Source organism: Periophthalmus magnuspinnatus, chromosome 9, assembly GCF_009829125.3.
Source record: "Periophthalmus magnuspinnatus isolate fPerMag1 chromosome 9, fPerMag1.2.pri, whole genome shotgun sequence".
NCBI lineage: Eukaryota > Metazoa > Chordata > Actinopteri > Gobiiformes > Gobiidae > Periophthalmus > Periophthalmus magnuspinnatus.
The window spans coordinates 34,201,189-34,221,923 of record NC_047134.1 but is presented as its reverse complement, the minus strand read 5'-3'; the positions used below and the strand labels follow the sequence as shown (position 1 = coordinate 34,221,923).

The 20,735-nt window shown below is 37.6% G+C and overlaps 2 protein-coding genes across 4 annotated transcripts; one reads left to right on the top strand and one right to left on the bottom strand.

The window, feature by feature from the left end:
- Positions 1–219: 219 nt before the first annotated feature.
- On the bottom strand, positions 220–9,563 carry malt1 (MALT paracaspase 1). 3 transcript variants are annotated; one of them, XM_033973182.2, is made up of 17 exons: positions 9,312–9,563; positions 8,964–9,130; positions 7,818–7,939; positions 7,021–7,168; positions 6,472–6,650; positions 5,599–5,695; positions 5,458–5,505; positions 5,034–5,057; positions 4,897–4,941; positions 4,309–4,512; positions 3,821–3,998; positions 3,677–3,748; positions 3,472–3,599; positions 2,604–2,750; positions 1,804–1,961; positions 1,597–1,722; positions 220–921 (listed from the first exon to the last, which is right to left on the bottom strand). In XM_033973182.2, the coding sequence occupies exons 1-17, from the start codon at positions 9,461–9,463 to the stop codon at positions 430–432; spliced, it is 2,487 nt and encodes an 828-aa protein (XP_033829073.1). In that variant the 5' UTR covers positions 9,464–9,563; the 3' UTR covers positions 220–429. The 3 variants fall into 3 exon arrangements, with proteins under 3 accessions (XP_033829073.1, XP_055080237.1, XP_055080238.1); XM_055224262.1 differs by having other exon boundaries at positions 261–921; positions 5,434–5,505; XM_055224263.1 differs by lacking the exon at positions 5,458–5,505 and having other exon boundaries at positions 262–921; positions 9,312–9,562.
- A 1,805-nt stretch (positions 9,564–11,368) lies between these two features.
- prlrb (prolactin receptor b) lies at positions 11,369–20,240 on the top strand. The gene is made up of 9 exons (XM_033973187.2): positions 11,369–11,530; positions 12,380–12,467; positions 13,238–13,370; positions 14,385–14,551; positions 15,660–15,820; positions 17,145–17,286; positions 17,373–17,469; positions 17,546–17,615; positions 19,499–20,240. Exons 2-9 carry the CDS (start codon positions 12,389–12,391, stop codon positions 20,222–20,224), a joined length of 1,575 nt encoding a protein of 524 aa, XP_033829078.1. The 5' UTR covers positions 11,369–11,530; positions 12,380–12,388; the 3' UTR covers positions 20,225–20,240.
- The last annotated feature ends 495 nt before the right edge of the window (positions 20,241–20,735 follow it).

Genomic DNA, 20,735 nt, shown 5'->3' with positions numbered 1-20,735 from the left:
AGGCCACTTTCTGTCAAATATAAATGTTTTAAACATTAAGAAATTAGTCCATTAGTCCATTTACTAGTGGTTTACTAGTGAATAGTCCATTTACTACATGGTTGTGTTTGTGAGAGCAAATCGTACTATCACTGTAAATAGTTGACCTTGAAAATGTCACAAAGTTATATAATCATTTATTTAGCTTAGCACAAAAGCTCAAAAATATATTTATTCACTTTTTTAACCTTTTTATCAGTTTATTTTATTTATTTGTAAATCCTGCTATGTGCATTTAATGCGTAATTATGTGCAAAACTGTCAGGTATGATTTAGTATATTTCCTATCTTAAGGGTCAGTTTCACATAACATTCATTTTACAGACAGTTTTTCTACAAAACTATTAAATTTAAAAAGGCAGCAGCTGAGAGTCTGACCAGCAGCAGAGCTCACTGCTGGTGGAGCTGGAGGCTGTTGATAAAAACAGTTTGCAGTTCGTTGATGTCGTCAGTTGCTTCTATGGGAATGCTGGCTCGACCCGGAGAACTGGAGAGCCTGAGGTCATTACCTGGCTCGAGGTAGGGCAGGCTCATGTTTTCATAATAAGACTCCCCTCCTCCTCCGAGCGCACACGCCCCTTGAACACGCTCGTGTCCGTCCTGATAGTGAAGCAGGGGGGACAGGCGGTTGTAGTCTAGTACCTGGTGGGCACTGCAGTGGAGGTGGGGATGGTGGTCCGGCCCGGGACTGTGGCAGGGGCTCACTGAGGGGCTATGGGGCATTGGGCATGTCTGGAGGCAGCTGTTTCTGCGCATGGCCCCGTGTAGATCCAGTCGGGCGATGAGAGGTTTACCGATGTTGACGCTCTTGGTCCAGTAGACAGGATCATCCTCCATCGTGTTAAAGGTGCCCTGAAGACACACTGTAAACACGAGCTCTTCCTGTTGGATTAAAAGGAATAATTCATTTTAGGGTTTTATGATTTTGGAGAAAAAAAATATAATAGTGAATTATTAGACTTGCGACTGATGATTGGATAAAAGGGTTCAGTTCACAGACAAATGTTGAACAAATCCAGAGAACTGGTTTTAAGTTGAGTCAAGAGTTAAATATTGACTATGACCCAAGAAGCTCATACACTTAAAGAACACATTATGCTCTTTTCTGGGAATTTCATATTAAGTTATAACACACAGTAAATCATTAGTTTACATTTTATCCTTTGTTACTTACAATGGTGACCTAAAATGGATTAATAATAGAAATAAAAAATTGACTTCCTGTTTGAAACTGCAGAGCTGACAGCCCTGCCTCTTCAAAGTAGCATTTCACCAAAGCAGGAAGCGGTTAAATGTTTTTAACCCTACATGTGTGACCTGGAGTCTAACCTTTTTGACTAATCATATATAATCATAATGGGGAGTAGGGATTACTCAAACATACATAAGCTACTGATGAGGAAACACCATTATAACAGTGACATAAGTTTATGAAAGTGTTTAAACTTTTTCCTCATAAGAAAACATTTTTGTTTACAGCCTTTTTCATATTGTGCATCCCTTTGCATCCATTCCATTTGTTTGTGGTTTATCTATTTGTTTAATCGTGCCAAGTACCTTTAGCTTCTGCAGGGAGCTAATCCTTGTGTAAAGACAATGCTCGGGGAGACTGCTGGACAGGAGGTAGATGCCCGTTTCCTCTGGAGTCTCTCGATTCATTTCTTTGGGACCCACATCGAGATCCTAGCAAAACAGGATCGTTATTTTACTGGAAAACTCATGGACTAAAAATTCCCAACACAGTAAAAAGATCTATAGACTCACAACTGAAAAGTCTGTGACATGAGCCTGGCAGAAGGACATGTCCTCTGGTTTCTTCACAATGTGAGTGTAAATGACAAGTACATTTGAAAACTCCGCTGCAAAACCCAACTTGATCCGTGCTCCGCAGTCAAAATCCAGACACATGCTCTCAGGAAGCTCTGAAATAAATGTAAACAAAACATTTTATTTAGAATTGATCATATTTAATATCTAGAGAAGTAACTGCAGTTTTGGAGACATGGTAAATTCAAATTGCATATCATCTAAATAAATAAATAAATACATAATTTTGTACGCGTTCAACAAAGGTACATTTCTGCACATTCATGGGTGATTTTACCATTCATTCACTTTTTTTTTGATAACTGAACCTCAAACAAGACATTTGCAGCCATGTTTTAGCACATTTCTGCACATTCTGTAATAAAAAAAAAACAATCAAGATATCTACTTTTGTCAATATAGCCCACCCCTACTTCGAATAGTTAACCCAGCAGACGCATGCTGCCATTCTAAAGTGCATATTGTTTCAAGGCCATAAAGCCAGAGATAAAAACATTTCCATTGCTTTGCTACAGCACATTCCTCATTATCTTCAGTTGGTTGGAAAGGGTACTTTGGTTCATTCTTTCATACGTCTTTGTCTGGTGTATGACAGAATGTGTATAGTCTAAACTATACACATTCTGTGTGTAGTCTAAACTGTACACATTCTGTCATACACCAGACAAAGACGTATGAAAGAATGACCCAAGGTACCATCTGTAGAGTGACCTATATCTGTATATATCTGTACTGACCGTGAGCTTTGGCCCATTGTTGGCTGTGGTGGTGCAGATCTACCCTCTCCTCGGGCAGGATGGGGTCAGTCAGGGCCCTTCGCTCAGACAAACTACTGCGGATTTCCAGAGCCTGTTTCCCTTTTGTAGCATCAAACTGACCCATGTCTGGACACAAGTACAAAATACTTTAAAGCCCCTCAACCTGCTCCCACCTGCTCCTGTCAGGCTTCAAACACAGGAATTATAGACTTGTTCATGGTTTATGTTCACACTGTACATGATTTTAGATGCTCAGAAGGAAATAGACACAAATGAGAATCATGAGTTAGGCCTGTATTGTTTTTTATTCTAAATGAAACTTACTGTATATGTGCAAGTAGATAATGTATTCACTAAACAATATATTTTTAAACAGTCACATTTATATAGCACATTTCTACCTTTAAGGCACTCAAAGAGCTTTATATGAAGAAACCTCTCACACATTCATACAACAGTCTTCAGATCAGAGGACAATAACTCTACCATCTGAGCTACTCTCACCCCAAACTTTCTTTCACAAGGAATTCTGGCCCAGATAGCACTGATTGAGACAAAACTCTCTTGAGATATAGATATAATTTATGACCACGGCGATAATATTTTAAAATAATATGACACTGTAATAATCTGATATTTTGTGTTTAACTCAGAGATGACACCTTTTGTTGTTCTTGTAACTGTTTATATGTTGTTCTTGTAACTGCTTTTGTATGTGACACTTGCTATGCTGAAAAGTTGATGTGAAGGTTCTGTTGGTCAGTTACTGGTCTGTTTTAGTGAGTTGACACTGCTGCTGTTTTGCTCTGCTTTTAGGTGGGTGACGACACACTTTTACTGCTCTTACCTTCAGCAACTCGGTCCAACACCACAGTAATCTTCTCATCATCGAGAAGCCGCTTCTTTAGGAACTTCACAAACACACCGTTGATCAGTCCAGCTGAGCTCAACTCGAAGGCCTCTGCGTCCTGACAACTGATTAAAATCAACAAAAGTGTATTACAATATAATTAAATGTAATGTAAAGATGTAGTTGAAATGGTTTGATTTACGTGGCATATCCAAACACAATGTTAGCTGTGACTCTCAGGACTATGTTTGTAGTGCTGTCATCGTGGAAATTCCTGACAAAATAAATAATAAAAAACACATTAGTAAAAGCATGTATATTTTCATGCAGTTATTGTTTTACACACCTCTTCCTGCACATGTCCAGGAGAAACACATTCAGACCAGTCTCCTTCTCTTGCATCAGTTTGAGAATACTTTGCACACAGAGGCAGTTTGCTGAATGGTAAGGATTAGGTGCATCCACAGGAACCATGAAGCTGTTACCATAGTTCTCATAACCATGACCAGCATAGTACAGCAGGCCTTAAATCATAAAATAAATCATCATTGCGTGAGTATGACTTTCAGTGTGTTAAAGTGCATGTGACAGCTTTCACAATAACTATTGCGTAAATTAGGCAAGTTTGAACCCTTGTTTATTGCACTGAATTAACAGCAGATATGTAAGTCATATCTGCTGCTTGTGTCCTACCAGGAAGTAAAAGTATAAACTCAAAATCATCAAACTAGGGAAAGCTAGGCAAGATTTTTAATCAAATCTTGAATATAATTATGTTAACTGTATTATAGTGAAATTAGTAGTCTACCCTTTCATATGCCCTTAAAAACCTACCATAGACCCCCTTGTGAAGCAGTAACAGAAATTCATCCACAGCATTCCTCATCTCGGACTCTGTGAGGTCCAACAGAGAGACCACCTTAAAGTTGAGCTGCCGGAGAAGGTTTGTGAGGTCATAGACGTCCACCATGGGAGCCTTGAGCTGCGGGTGATTCTGATAGGACAGGTTTCCAATCAGCAGCGCCACTTTGTCAGTCGCTACAATAGAGAAATAATTAAAGATAAGATTGTGCTATATCTAAAATCAAGGTTTTGTCAAGCACAAAATAGAAACACTCTCATCTCTTGTGATAAATCAGAATTCACTATTGAAGCCTATTGTCAGGACTGTATTCTGTTAAGGCTGTTGAACTGTTGTTGTGTATTCTTTTCTTTGGTGGGGAGTTTACTTTTAGGGGGCTTTGTTTTAGCCTGTATATGCTGTAAATCCTATTCAAAATGACAAAGAACGGATTTTAAAAAGTTAAATTGTGTTTATTTATGTTTGTATTGTGTTTTAATGTTTTTCATATTCTGTAAAGCACTTTGAATTACTTTGCACATGAATTCTGCTGTACAAATATACATACTGTGAGTACTTACCATACAGTTGTTCAGGTATGACATTTAGAAATAATTCACTGGAACCTAAAATGCCCCACAAAAGAGAAGTTAAAATTGTTAAAATGTTAAAAAAAAAGAAAAAAATACAGAGTAAAGCAACTAAAAACACATCTAACCTGCTTCGATTGCAAACATGTCATCTGAAAGTAGAAATGCATTTCAAAATTAAATGTAAAAATCAAATTGTGTGTAATAATATTCATTAACATTATTGTATTAGTCAAAATTACAGTTATTAGTGTGTTCATTTGCCCTTGACCCACATGCAGCTAAATCTGTGAAAGATTACATAGACCAATTTATACCATTCTACCACAGACATGCACTAACGACCATACAGACAAAAGTAATATCTACAGATGTTAAAATCACTTAAATTAAGATCTTGTTTTGATTTGCCAAGTAGAAATATCAGCTTTCAGGTTTTTTCTTGATTTTTCATTGAATCAACCATTTAAAAAATCTAAATCTTGATTTTATGTCCCAAGTTCAGTCATTTTAACAGTAAGATATTACTTTTTGTGAACCATCCTGCTGTACCTTCAGAGCACTCCACTGCCCCTGAAATCTGCACTGATATCCTGGGTGCTTACATCAGAAACAGTGAAAAAGTGTAAAGTATTTGTCAAGACTTTAAACACTGGTTATGTGTACAAAACAAAAAACAAAAAAACAACTTACATATAACTACATCAACTTCAGTAGTCCAGAGAGTGTCTTTGTCACTGATAATCTCACATCTGTATTTGCCCTGGTTCTCCACCGTGACTTGAGAAATCTAAAAAAGGAGACAAAACATAGTAAATATACCACATTTTGTTCATTATTAATGGATATGTCTACAAACAAAATCCCATTTTGTATTTGTAGACTTCATAGGTCGTGTTTGCGTTTGGTTGTATGTCATAATTTCTGATGGACAGTAGGGGTCTATATAACTCTATGAGGGATTTACTGTTTTTGAAATATCCAAACTTCCATAAAGTCATAAATGTCAGATCGTATCATTATTTGTTTTGGGTTGGCTCCACAAACCATTTTATTCGTATGACTTAACATCCTCTCAACTGTCAATGGCTTAAATACTGGCACCACTTTCTGAAGCCATTGTGAAAAACGTATTCCTGTTTTGTTTATGATGACAGAGAAGACGTTGAACTCTGCCAGTTTGTGTTGACAAATTCGGTAAATGCAGAGTTATTAACCACAAACTAAATAAACAAAACTGCAATGTGACAGTTTAACAGCAAATTCCCCCGTAGCATTTTGACCTGTTCTTCAGCTCAATTTTAAACTACAGGCAATTTTGTGATATCACATTAATGTTACCTATTCTGTATATTCATCAAAGAGTGCCTAGCTCGAGGATTGGCCTTGTTTGCATGTTTTGGGTCGACTGGGGACACCTGAGTACTTGGAGGAAACTTACCCAAACACAGGGATAACATGTAAACTCCATACAGGAAGGACCCACTTCACTGGCAAATGTAAGTGTGTCTTATGCAAGTCTTTTAATATTTGAACCTTGGACAATAAAACTATACAGCTACTCACCACAAGGTTTCTTTTTTTGGCGTTGGGGATTGGCACTCTGTTTCTGTACCACTGATAGTGAGGGATCGGCCGCCCCACTGCGCCACATTCAAGATGCAGAGATTCTCCGATGTGCAAATGCTGTGGCTGAGGCTGGATCACCACTTTAGTTCTGCCCTCCAAAGAACTCAAACTCTGCCCTGATGTTCAGAAAATGTCCCTGTTAATTCTTTATATTCTAATCAGTATGAATTACTACTGAACTGTGTTGTCAAGATTAACTGATAATCGTAAGTATTCAAGCCACAGCATAATCATGAACTAAAAAAAATAGAAGCAAACCTAATTACAAAGAGCTATGCTAAACTACTAGACACTATGAATAAAAATGGATTAAAGATTTCACTGTTGTTTAGTAATAGTTAGTAACTGGGAATAATCATAAAAGCATAAGGTTTTTACTCACAATAATCGTAAAACAAAAATTTTAGATTCTCACATCCCTATTATTGAAGAAGTAAACATCAAATAAGACAGTAATAAAATACATAAAAGTAGCCTGAAGCTTACTGGAAACTGACGCAAAATTCAGGACGTCCACTTGTGCCCATTGGCTAAACTCAAAAGCCTCTCCAGAGTTGACCCTGCAAATGTAAAATCCTGCATCTTCTGGTTGAACGGGACTAATGATCAGGTCTGGAGAGGAGCTGTTGGGAACCTGTTATTAGAAAGAAAAACACAAAAAATATATTGTTCATTGTAAATGAGATTAAAAAAAAAAGAAAAAAAAATCAGGCAAAGGTGAGTGTATCAGTGGGCCAAGTTTGTAAAAGTCTATAAATACTTAATACATATATACATTAATACATAATACAGGTGACTCGCAATTCTCTTTTTACATGTCCCATTTTTTTACTTCAGATACTGCATTTAGTTAAACTTCTATCTCTAATCTAGAGGATAAAGAAATATGATTCACAAATGTTGAACCTTATCATTATAGGTTAAGGGTGCGGCCTACAAGTGAATTTTAATTAATAAAGCCCCACCTTTCTGAATCCATTGTTTATTTATGTAAGAGAAAAGGTGTTTGGTCTGTGTTTTTGTTTCTTTTGAATAGACCCAGTAATTAAAGATATACACATCTGCAACCAGACAGTCAAAAAACAATTTTTTCCACAGAATTATAACCTGCTTTCCAGCTCCATTTTAGAATACTGTGATGCCACATGAACGCAACCCATCTATAAAATCTGTGCAGCTGAAATGTAAGGGGTGTTTGCATCTGATTTCCGTTTCTTCAAGTGAATAGTGCCTATTTTTAGTAAAGAAAAGTATTGTAATGTAATAATGTCATTATAAGTCACCTCATCTCTTGATTTAAACCACTGATATTCCACAGGCCCATTGGCCACAGCCTGACAGCTGAGACGCAGATTATGCCCAGACACAAGAGCCACTGACTGAGGCTGAATGAGAATCTGTAATGCTGAAAAAAACAGGAGTTACTTTTACTCTATTTAATTTATGTAATCGTATATATATTCATGACATACAAACAAATAAAACTATAATAAAAAGGACAAAAAGTACATCATGACAGTAGCTTTTATTCTAAGGGTGCCTTCACACGTGTAAACAAACCACATAGATTGACTACGATTTCCTCTTTTGGTTGTCCTGCTCGTCCATTTAGGTCCCTCCACCCTCAGCTGGCTTATTTAAAGAATGTCCTACTTTTCAAATGATGCCACATGATATGATAATACAACATGATCAAATATTAAGACTTATTAGGTGCACTATGAGCTTAAATTTCCCAAGTCCATCCCTCCATGTCCTGCTACATTTGCTACTTGTTTCTCTTTTTCTACAATTTGAGGTGGTCACTCTACAACCAAAATTGGTGACTAAACCGGGGACTAAACATGCGCAAAACCAGAACCAGAACCAGAGTGAGCTAAATGCACCTGTAACCTCCCTAATGCATGGCGTGGGTTAATCCTAAACTGGGACAATTTGAGGTTGTCACACAGGACTAAACCAGGACTATAAGAGGATCAAATCATACTACATCAGAACTAAACCCAGAACTAAACATGGACTATACCAGGACTATAACGGGACCAAACCATACTACATCAGAACTAAACCAGGACTATAACAGGACCAAACCAGACTACATCAGAACTAAACCCAGAACTAAACAAGGACTAAACCAGGACTATAACAGGACCAAACCATACTACATCAGAACTAAACGCAGAACTAAACCAGGACTATAACAGGACCAAACCAGACTACATCAGAACTAAACCCAGAACTAAACAAGGACTAAACCAGGACTAAAACAGGACCAAACCATACTACATCAGAACTAAACGCAGAACTAAACCAGGGCTATACCAGGACTATAACAGGACCAAACCAGAACTACACTGGGCATTACATCAGCACCAAACCACGCCAAGAGTGAAGTGCATGGTGTAGCTTAATACTCAGTTGTCTTGTACCTGGAGGTTTGAGACAGTCCAAGGCCTGAGTGTTGCCCAGGGTTTGCAGGTACTCGCTCAGGTGAGCCACAGTACATCCTCGCTCTCCCAGAAGCCTCAGCAGCATGTGGCTGGGACTGCCCTCCACCTGCAGCACCTTCAGAGAGCACATCTCCATTTCATCTGAGCTGAAAGAGTCATAAACAACCATTAGTATAATCATGAATGAAGAAAGAGTTGTAAAATTATTTTTTGAAAACAGTTGAAAAGAGGATGGAAGATGTAATCTTATCACATATCAGAGAGGGAAAGATCTACTCCAAATCAATCAAAATAAACACTATGAAATGAAGCGTAAAAGCCACTCACCTGACTTTCAGCCGCTTGTCATTGCCAACAATTTCTCCAAGTTTTCTCCATCCTTTATTATTGTCGGATTTGTCCAACACGTCGCAAAGTTTCTTCCAAACAGGTTCCCTCAGCAGGCTAATCTTTGTGGAGCGCTCTAAAGAATCCGTCATGGCAACTTTCTACACTTTTTAAAACATTTGTTGTGTCTTCAGGGTGATTTGGGACGTAAGCCAGCGCAAAAATGCTACTTCCTGGAAGGAAAATAAAAAGTGACACAAAACACGCCCACAACTGCGCTCTTGGTTTTGGTTTCTCCCACAAATTAGCTCCACGTTAGCCGCACGTTAGCTCTGCGTTAGCCGTACGTTAGCTGCACGTTAGCTCTACGTTAGCCGTACGTTAGCTGCACGTTAGCTCTGCGTTAGCCATACGTTAGCTGCACGTTAGCTCTACGTTAGCCGTACGTTAGCTGCACGTTAGCCGCACGTTAGCCGCACGTTAGCTTTACGTTAGCTGCACGTTAGCTGCACGTTAGCTACGCGCTCACCGAAGATGCGCTGGGTAAAATCATGGCAAGGCAAGTTTATTTGTACAGCACAATTCGTACACAAAGTAATTCAAAGTACTTTACAGAATAAGAAAGACATTAAAATCGCAATACAACAAATCGGAACATAAATAATCATCATAAAATTAACATTAAAACAGAAAAGTAAAAAAATAAATAAAATAAAACCCTTTCAGTCATTTGCAGATAAACAGAACCGTTTGAGTCTGGATTTAAACTTTGTCAAAGTCGAGGTCTGTCTCACATCTTCATGAAGATTCCAGTTTTTAACTGCACAAAACTGAAACACTGATTCACCAGATTTAGTCCTGATTTATTCCTGGCTTAGTCATGGTTTAGTCCATGTTTAGCCCTGGTTTAGTTCTGTTTTAGTCCTGTTTTAGTCCCAGTTAAGTCTTGGTTTAGTTTTGATTTAGTCATGGTTTAGTCTTGGTTAAGTCTTAGTTAAGTACTGTTTTAGTCCTGGTTTAGTCCCGTTTTAGTCCCGTTTTAGTCCTGGTTTAGTCCCGTTTTAGTCCTTTTTAGTCCTATTTCAGTCTTGGTTTAGTCCTAGTTAAGTCTTGGTTTAGTTCTGGTTTAGTCTTGGTGAAGTCTTAGTTAAGTCTTGTTTTAGTCCTGTTTTAGTCCCGGTTTAGTCTTGATTTAGTCTTGGTTTAGTCCTGCTTTAGTCCTGACTCTGGGACCAGCAGGAGGCTGGTCCCTGAAGTCCTCCTCATGTGAGATGGTTCTTGTGGCTCATGTGGGAGATGTTCTTTGGTGCTGGTCCATGGAGAGACTTGTTCACACTGAGCTGCTTTAAAGTCTCTGAGCCACAGGAGCCACAGGAGCCACAGGAGCCACAGGAGCCACAGGAGCCACAGGACACATGTGTGAAGTACTTCCTGGTTCTAGTCTTGACCCAAGCAGCAGTGTCCTGGATGTTCTGGATGTTCTGGATGTTCTGGATGTTCTGGATGTTCTGTTCTGTCTTAAGGCTCGTTTGGAGAGGCCAGTGAGCAGGACGTTACAGTCGTCTAACCCACTGGACACAAATGCAGGACAAGTCTCTCTGAGTCTGGTTTTGACAGTATATATTTGATTTTTGCAGTTTTTTTGAGATGATAAAAAGCTGCAGATGTTATTGATTTGATGTGGCTGTTAAAGTTCAAGTCTGAGTCCATTATTGAATGGAAGTATAAACTGACCAATTTTCTGAAAGAAAATGTATGAAATTTAAGCTGATAGTAAATTATCAATAGCAATAACATTATATTAGTTTTTAATTCATCGTTACACACAGAGATTGGAATGCGTGCGTTACAACTCAGAACGCCAAACTCTTAATTTCTTTGTGAGGAACCAATTATTATGCAAATCTCACTTTTTAAAACAAAACAGGCTCCTCCCTCCTGACTCCTCCCTCCTGACTCCTGTGGACAGGCTCCTCCCTCCTGGCTCCTCTGGAAAGGCTCCTCCCTCCTGTGGACAGGCTGCTTCCTCCTGTGGACAGGCTCCTCCCTCCTGACTCCTATGGACAGGCTCTCCCTCTCCATACCTGAGCTGTGGTGTCAAATGCACCGGTCTGCAGGTGTTGAAAGGTGCGTGTCTGCGGAAATGTCGTGACTGGAGAACTCTCCGATTTTATATGGATTTCAGATGAACTCCAATCAAAACATTTAAAGTGAATTAGGTAAGTTATGATCCTACATTGTATATTAACTAAATTATAATGTTGTGTTCATACAGGATAGAATGTGATTAAATGGTAATGCGCAGTTTGGTAATGGCTAGTGCTGTAATCTACTCAACAAGTGATGTAACTCCATAAGCCTTCTTCATTTGTGTTATTACAGCCTAGATAGTTTGAAGAGTAATAGATAAAAATTCATATACGGCTATAGAATTTAGTTATACGTCTATTTGCTATTATATGAAATAGGCCTAACATTCACCACTACACTGACCATATTTTAAAAAAAAAACACACACATATTTGATTGAACATTATATATCATGCCCCATAACAATCCAGCTATGAGTCAAATATTATTCATGACAGAGTATGCACTGGTTGATGCTTTGAGGTTGACATTGTTTAAAAAAAATAAATTGAAAATGATGATTGGACACAGAATATTTTTGAGAAAGAGAAACAAAGATGTAACAGTGTAATGACAACATGATCAGTGCGAATGCTGTCCAGGTTGTGTCATGTTCATGCCCGAGAATAAGGAAGTTATTTGTGCAAATCCATACTTCAGGGACTGTTTACTTTATGGAGCAGTAGTCGGGATTATTCATCATAAAAAGGACCTTGGTCAAGTGTTGTGGTGGTTAATATGTCACTTTTCACCAGCCGCAGTCTCGAACTAATTTCTAATGCTTTAACATGTGATTTGCGTGTGGTGACCTAGGCAACCCCCCTGTTAGCCTGCAGAACAGTAGCTTGACAGTATGTTGAGAGACTCTTGACGCACATATCTTGTTTTTGGTCACAACACAATTTGAGATGATATTCCTCCATGTCCTTTCACTTAAGCCTGGCAGGATGACAGATTGTACCAGACTGAAGAGGTTGCTCGGCTGGGTCTTGCTCCTTCTGATTTCTGCAGTCTTTGAATGTTCCAGTAAGTCCATATTGCACCTTTATATTTTATTTTGTCAGGTGGTCAGCCCAAACAAAATATCAACCTTGGCTCGAGTGTTAAGACCAACTGATACACTGAGAAGTTACAGCTCTATAAAGTATAAATAACATTCTGTTGGCTTAATATACATGCTCTAGTGGAACGGGCTGTAGTTGAGGAAAGGAATTCTTGACACGAACAGCTATGCACTACCCACTAATAATCTGTGGAGTGTGTAAAATGCAGAAATGGACCACAGCTAATCAATGCTCTTCTTCCTGCTCTTGTCCATATAAATGTGGATAATATGACTGGAAAAAATGTTGGTCATTTAACTGGCCATTGAGCTATTATTCAGCAGAGTAATGTTATAATCTCTTGGGAATGGTAAAAAAATAAAAACGTAATTGTAAATGCAACTAAACTGTTGTAAAAATTCTTGTAGTTTTTGCAGTTAAGTGAGTATGAAATAAAAGGTCTCGAGTCAAAAAGATATATTTGTAAAAGAGGAGCAAAGGTTTGAAACTGCCACTTCCTCAGGTGATAATTTTCATAGAGAAAAGACAAGGTTCTATTCTGTGCTAATTAGTGCATCAGCAGTACTGCAGTGACAAAGTAAATACAAGTACAAGGAACAGTACAGAAGCTGATGTATCTACTCGAAGAATGTGTTTTCCAGTACACCACTTGCTTTATTGTAGTAAATATTTGACTTCCTTGGTTTAATTTTCAATCAGAAACTGAAGCTTGTTTGTCATTTGTGTTGCTAGGTAATTCTCCTCCTGGGAAACCTGTTTTTAAGGATTGCCATTCCCCTGATAAAGAGACGTTTACCTGCTGGTGGGAGCCAGACCCTGACGATGGAGAAGACACCACATACCGCCTCTTCTATGAGAAAGACCAGTAAGTATTTGTGGTTTTATTGATATTGTACTAAATAATGACAGTAGTAGATGCATTTTGTTTGACAGTAATGACAGTATATAGACAGTATTTTGGCATTCGATCAGATATGTGCTGCTGCATGTTTGCAATTTCTTGACTGTAGCTCAAGTATTTCATAAAAAGTGAATGGACTGTAAAATACAACACATATTTTACAGGTTATTTTACATTCTACAAAACACAATATACTCATTTTGCCTATTTCCGAACACAACACTTGTGACATTATCTATGTTTAGATGTATTGTTCAACTGTTTCTATGGAGATAGTGTAGGAACTAGAATATGCTTTACGCGCAGACTACACGTCCTTCTGTTATGCAGTAATTATATCAGCCCGTGAGGTTTCTGTGTTGCGAACCAACATGGAAAAGCACCTGCTCACATTCGTGCTTAATGAGCTGTGTGCGAGCCTTTGTTACCTTTCACATACAAAAGCAGTGTACCACGGTCCTCCATTTTAATCAATTTATTTTTGTCAGAGATACCAACACCAGATGCACATTTGATTTGGTAGATTTTCATGCCTCTCTGCCTTTACAGTGTCACAGGTGTCTTACCCAGTGCGTAAATGTGAGGTTAAGATTATTTGGTTAATTGATAGTAGTGATTATCCAGGTCACAGCATAATTGTAACTAACAAATATTAACCCTGAGAATTTTCCACTGAATCTATGATGTGAAAAATACATGTAAAATGCTTTATTTATTACGTCATATTAACTTGAGTTTATCATTCATAAAGTTTAATTTCTTACATCAATCAAAATGAATGGGGATCATATTGTGTTTGCAGGTGAATGGGTTTTACTGCCGTTTGGTCGTGTTGTCAATAATGATGTTGTTGTTCGTGACGTTTTATCGTTTTATCTCTCAACAATCGTGACGCTGAAATTTGATATCATAACACGTAACACCATATTCTTTGTATTATATTTGGCACTACTCTATACTCTTTACATTTTACCACAGAGAAGAGAGTCGTGAGTGTCCAGACTATCACACAGCGGGGAAGAACTCCTGCTTCTTTGACAGAAACCACACCTCCATTTGGGTGGACTACTTTCTCACTGTAGTGGCCTTCAATGCCTTTGGAAATGCTTCATCTGATATATTTAAGCTGGATGTGGTGGATATTGGTAAGAGTTAAAACAATACAAAAGCTAAACTAGATATTCAAACGCACATAAGCAGGTATCAGTCTTAATGTCAAATACAACTTATGCTTTGATCTTTACCATTAAGTCTAGAAGAAGGTCAGCTGCTAAACTAAGGTTGTATTATTTTGACACTGATTAACTAACCTCTATATCATGTGAGGCAAGAGCAAAATCTCCATATAACAATAGGCAAGGCAAGTTTATTTTTATAGCCCAATTTGCATATAAAGTAATTAAAAACGCTTCACAGAATAAGAAATACATTAAATCACAACAATATGTTCAGTAGTATAACATATTTAATCAGCTGTAACTGGTAAACTTTAATGTATGTTCATTCATTTATGATTTTATCTGGACACAGACTATAATTGTCATTTTTATTGTATGTATTTATTGCTTGGGCCAAGAATGGAAAAGTACTGAGCGGGAGGTGGTAGTGATAAACCTGTTAAGAATCAGGCAGAACAGGTTTGAGGCCTGGGTTGTTTACAGCGCCATACAGCGATTTGTTTGACGACACAACTCCTCCTCACGCTGGGAGGGCACTTTATAAAGTATCAGTTTACTTTAACCTTCAACTGTTTTTTATCATATTCAAAATACCTTCAAATATGAATCAAGAAAGTCTGTAGTTTTTAGACTATGGACATGCTCTGAAATGCATAGGATTTTTAGATTAGTTTGGCAAAGTATAATCTAGTCTTGTCTTTCAAATGTGCACTGTTATTTTAATGTGAAATTGATTTTAAAATATAAATTACGAATCCAATCACAATCACAAAACTTTTCTGAAAAATTGCGATTATACATTTTCTATCATTTGTTCAGTCTGATTAACATGAACTTAATTTTCTCATTTTTCATGTGTCTGTTCATGTTTTTTTCAGAATGATGAAACGTTATGAAAATAGCATTTCAGTTCAAAACAAAATGCTATATTTGGTTATTTCCTCTAAAACCAGGAAACAATTTGTCCTGCCCCGGACACTTTAACATTCAGTTTAACCTTGTGTGATGTGCAATCCTTCATCCAGTTTACAACTATTTATAAATCACACTGTGTCTGTTGTTCCTCTTTTCACAGTAAAGGGCAATCCACCGGAAAATGTCACTGTACGATTGGAGTTTGATCAAGATAGTCCTACGATTCATGTCTACTGGAATCCTTACGTTATTCGCAGTAATTATGGCTGGCTCACGACGAAATATCAACTCAGGTTCAAAGAGGAGGACGGTAACTGGACAGTAAGTGTGGCTTCTTTTGACTTTACCATCGTTTACATTGTTTAGAGTCACATTCTGGATACATTTATAATCAACAAGTAGAAAGAACATTGTATTTTCATTGTATTTTCTGAAGTATAAGTCGCACCAGCCAAAAAAAATGAATAATAATGAAGAAAAAAACATATAAAAAACATAAGTCGCACTGGACAGTAAGTCACATTTTTTGGGGAAATTTATTTTACAAAATCCGAGACCAAGAACAGACATTTTATCTTATTTTATTTATTTATCTAAAAAACGGGACAATGCACATTAATCAACATTACAAAAAAATGTAAATGTGCCTGAGTTAGTTGACTAGAGCTAATTTTCATGGGTTGTCCCCAGGCCAGATGTAACAAGGCAACCTACAATTAAGAGAACATTCATATCAAAAACATTCAAAGATAAGAATTAAACATATTGAAAGACAATATAATGTGGACATAATTAAAAATATGTACATTTACAAATACCTATTTACAATTAATGCTCACAAGACTGAGTTTCCACAAGCCATTTTTTGGGATTCTTTTTAAATGAAAAGAATGATGGAGACTCTCTAATGGCTTCACTGTGTTCCTCTGCTGGGAGGCTTTGACTGAGAAAACTGCCTGACTAAAGGCTGATCTTCTGTGAGGAATAACACAGTCTGCCCTCGCTGCTCCTCTGGTCACTCGGCCCTCACTAGATCTAAACTTTACGTAATCACCCAGTGACGGCGGGGCAGTGCCATGTTTGATTTTATAGATCTTTAAAGGCAAGTTGTAATAATAATAATAAAATGTGGAACAACAGGCTGAATATCAGTACATCACGCTAACGTAACACATTTATATTTATTCAGCTCCATGAAGCACAGACAGAACTGAACACGTGTCTGGTTTGTTAACGTAAGATATTAACAGTTAATCAGATAAATAAAGCAGAAAAAACAAGCAACAAGTTTACTCTGGATCTCACTCCAAATCAATAAATCCATTCAATTCTTACCATTTTCTTTTAGTGTAATTTTTGTTCAGTGTTTCTCTTTGTCTTTTAAATCACCGTAATGTAGATATTTTAAATGTTCAGTGGTTCAAGAGGAGTAGACACTGGTACAAGTCCAGAGCCCCTCGCACGACTGTCACTGTGACAATAATGAAGATGTGAAATTATATATTTGATGAATTTCACATATAAGTCGCCCCCCGAGACAAACTATAAAAAAAATGTGACACTTATAGTCCAGAAAATAAGGTACACAATACGTCTCAAAAGGGTCTATTTCACTTTTCTTTGCCTTATTTCCTTATTTCCATAGATGCAGAATGCAGGTTTACTGTCACAATTCAGATTATATAACGCCTCTCCAGGAAAGCAATACACAGTCCAGGTACGCTGTTCAATAGATAACGGCAAATGGAGTGAATGGAGCAGCAGCGCGTTCATTCAGATCCCTAAGTGTAAGTCTCCTCTTTAGTTTTATATTTATAACCCAGAGCATTGTCCCTTATGCGACGTGATATTAATCCTCTGCTTCTATTTCCAGCTGAACCTAAACAACAGCGTTTCTGGATTCCGGTCGCCTTCTTCTCGGCCATACCGTTCTTCGCAGCAGTTTGCATTTTGTACATCAAGTGGAAATTGTATGTTATCAGTGTGTTTGCTGTGTTCAGTGCATGACAGTAATCAAGCTGACAGACTGTGTTGTTTGTTCTTTAGTATCAAACAGTGGCTTCTCCCTCCTGTTCCTGGACCCAAGATAAAAGGAGTCGATGTGCATCTGCTCAAGGTAATACTCACCCAAGTACACGCAGTACTTCAAAGTGTTTTACAGGATAAGAAAGGCGCTAAAATCACAAGACAATAGATAATCACAAATAATCATCATGAAATTAACATTAAAAGAGACGTGCGCAGAATAAAAACGTTTTTGTCAGCGTAAGCTTTTGCAGTTGGGGATTTTTATTTAGCAATGCTTGAACCTAATTAATCCGTACAAGTTACCGCTCGTGCTCGTAGTAACTTGTGTGTTTCACTTGACGACAGTAACATACAATCAAGAGAAAAAAACATGTATAAACAGTGCTGAGAAGTAACTGAATACACGTACCAAAAAAACACTATACTCATTTTATTACAGTTAATTTGGTGGTTTTCAGAATACAGTTACTTTTCTAAAATCAAAGGAATACATTGCAGAACTTGATCACCACATTTAGGCTTTAAGATGGACTGAATTACACAGTGATTTTTCTTTGTCTCATTAGTAAAAGGAAACAACAGAACAAACAGTGAAAAGATGATTTTAAGCCTATGTTGCGATTTTATACTATTTAAAAGCAACTCGATGTAAAAGTATTCAGAATAAATACACTTGCAGTAAGTATTCGACCCATCACTACTCATAAGTACAAGTATTTCACACAGATATTGAACCGAATGTTAGTGCGGATCGGCTTTCTCAATCCAACAAACATCTTAAAAGAATATTAACATCAGGTCGATGGAGTTTCACAGATAAGGATTCATGTGATGTTTACTGGATTATTATTATCATCTCCCACACAGTTTGATCGAGGCCAACTGGAGGCTCAACATCACTTCAAAAACTACTAGAACTTAGAGGTTTTCTTTACTCCGGTGAACAGCAGTCGGATTTATTGAAACTGATTGATGCAGTGAAACAACTGAGAAAAGTAAAGACAAGAAGATCGACGAGCTGCAAAACAGAGTGGAGCAGCTGGAGCAATACACCAGAACAGAGGATGTGATGAGACGAGACTTCGATCTTATGTATGGGTCACTGCTGGAGCAAAGAAGAACTGTGTAAACTGCAGCGGTGATTAAGTTCTCAAAAAAAAAAAGCTGAATATTCACTGTTGGTAGTAAAACAACAGCTGTTTGCCACACAATTTCTCAAAAACAGTCCAAAAGATCAAATATTATTGTCAGATTTGTGAGTAGAAAAGACAGGACGAGTTGATGAAAGTTGCAAAAATGCTCAAAGGCTCCGGTGTGTTCATGAATGAAGAGGAATAGAAAGAAAAGATTCTGAAGGAGACCACCAGAGCAGACAAAAGCTGTCACCATCAGAAATATATCAGAGCTGGAGAAATATAAATGAAATGAAATATTTGTAGTAACGATGGTTGCAGAATGAAAAGTTTTGTGTTTTTCTTGTTTGTTTTTTTTAGCATATATTCAGTTTGATTTGCTTGTTTGTGTATTTTATGTCTATCTATGGCTTAAGTAGACTGCAGAACAAAACTTTAAGAGCTTTATTTATGAAGAATACAAAGATTATGAGTTAGGAAATGGCATTGACCCAGAGATCCATTTTTATAGCAACAATCAGGACTGTGAGCATTATTCTGAAGAGGACTTTAAAGTGGAAATGAAGGGATTCTCTCTCATACATTTCAACGCCCGGAGTCTCTGCAACTTTTCTAATATTAGAGACTATCTGACCATTGAAGCAGGGCTCAAAACACAAGTAAAAAGTATTTATAGGGGAGTAAAACGTTCAGTCACCTGCTTTTATATGTAAGGAAGTAAGGGTAAAAACTACAATGCAATACTTAACTACACTACATTTTTACTTTCCACCACTGTGCCATGTTTAATAAAATATATGTTGTCTATATTACTAAGATTTATGTGACTGTTTTTCAGAGTGGCCGGTCTGAAGAGGTCACCAGTGCTCTGCTCATAAACCAGGTCTTTCCGTCCGTGACACCCTGGAAAAACCAAGTGGAGGAATACCTGGTTGTGCGCGATGACAACCTGCTGATTTTTGATGGCCTAGGCACAAATGGGGTGATCATTTCAAGTAAGTTTCACTCTGAAGCGAACATCAATGAAGAATCAAATGTGGAAAATAATGTGGACCACAAAGAGGAAGCACAGATACTAGACTATTTTGTGGAAATCAACGAGCCTGGATTTGTGGATGAATTGAACTTTGTCAACGCAATGGAAACAGAAAAGGTTCAGTCAATCAATGATCTGAAGGTGGTGCCATTGGAAAACAGCAGCTATGTGGATATTCCCAAAAAGGACGTCACGGTGCAGGACATGAGACCTGGAGACTACAGCACAGTGCAAGACATAAGAGGAGAGTGCATCATACTGGAGAAACAAAGTAACACGTCAGACAGTAAAAACACAGACATGAATAGACACGAGGAGGAGAGGCTGCCCGACGACTACACCAAGGTCAAAGAGGTCAAAGGTGACCATATAGTGCTGCTGCAGGATCCCTCCTGTGGAAATAATGGACAATACACAGACTGTGGCAACCACAAGTCTCCACATCCGATGATGGAGAAGGGGGGAGTGTACGCAGACTTCCTCCATAATGGATATGTTGACAATATCTCTACAACCCCCGTAATGTAAAATGTGACAAAACAATATATGGCCTACTTGTGTAGTAAATTATTAACCTTTATGAGTTAACCTGTTTTGCTTCGTCTCTTGGTGACACACCAGCAGGAACACTATGACATTTTTGCATTTTCTGGTTAAAACCATGTGTGCAGTATGAGTACCTGTACATGTGGACATCACACTGGAGACATAACACACAACAGCCTTCTTAGTCTGAATCTTAATTTATTGCTAAATCCGATAAGTAAAATATAACATTTGAAAGACATTTACCTAAATATTTATCATCCTTATTTCCATAATATATACGTTTTTTCATTGACATTTTGTTTTGGAATGATCAAAGGCTTCACTTTACTACTAAAACCTTCTCTAAAAATAATACAAATGTGATTGCAAAACAAATGGAACAATTAGTTTATGTTTCACAGAAACAATTCACAGCTAAAGCACTTGTGTAATGAGTAATGTCACTAGATTTAAAGGCTCCTGATCAATTTGCACAAATCAAACTACATGC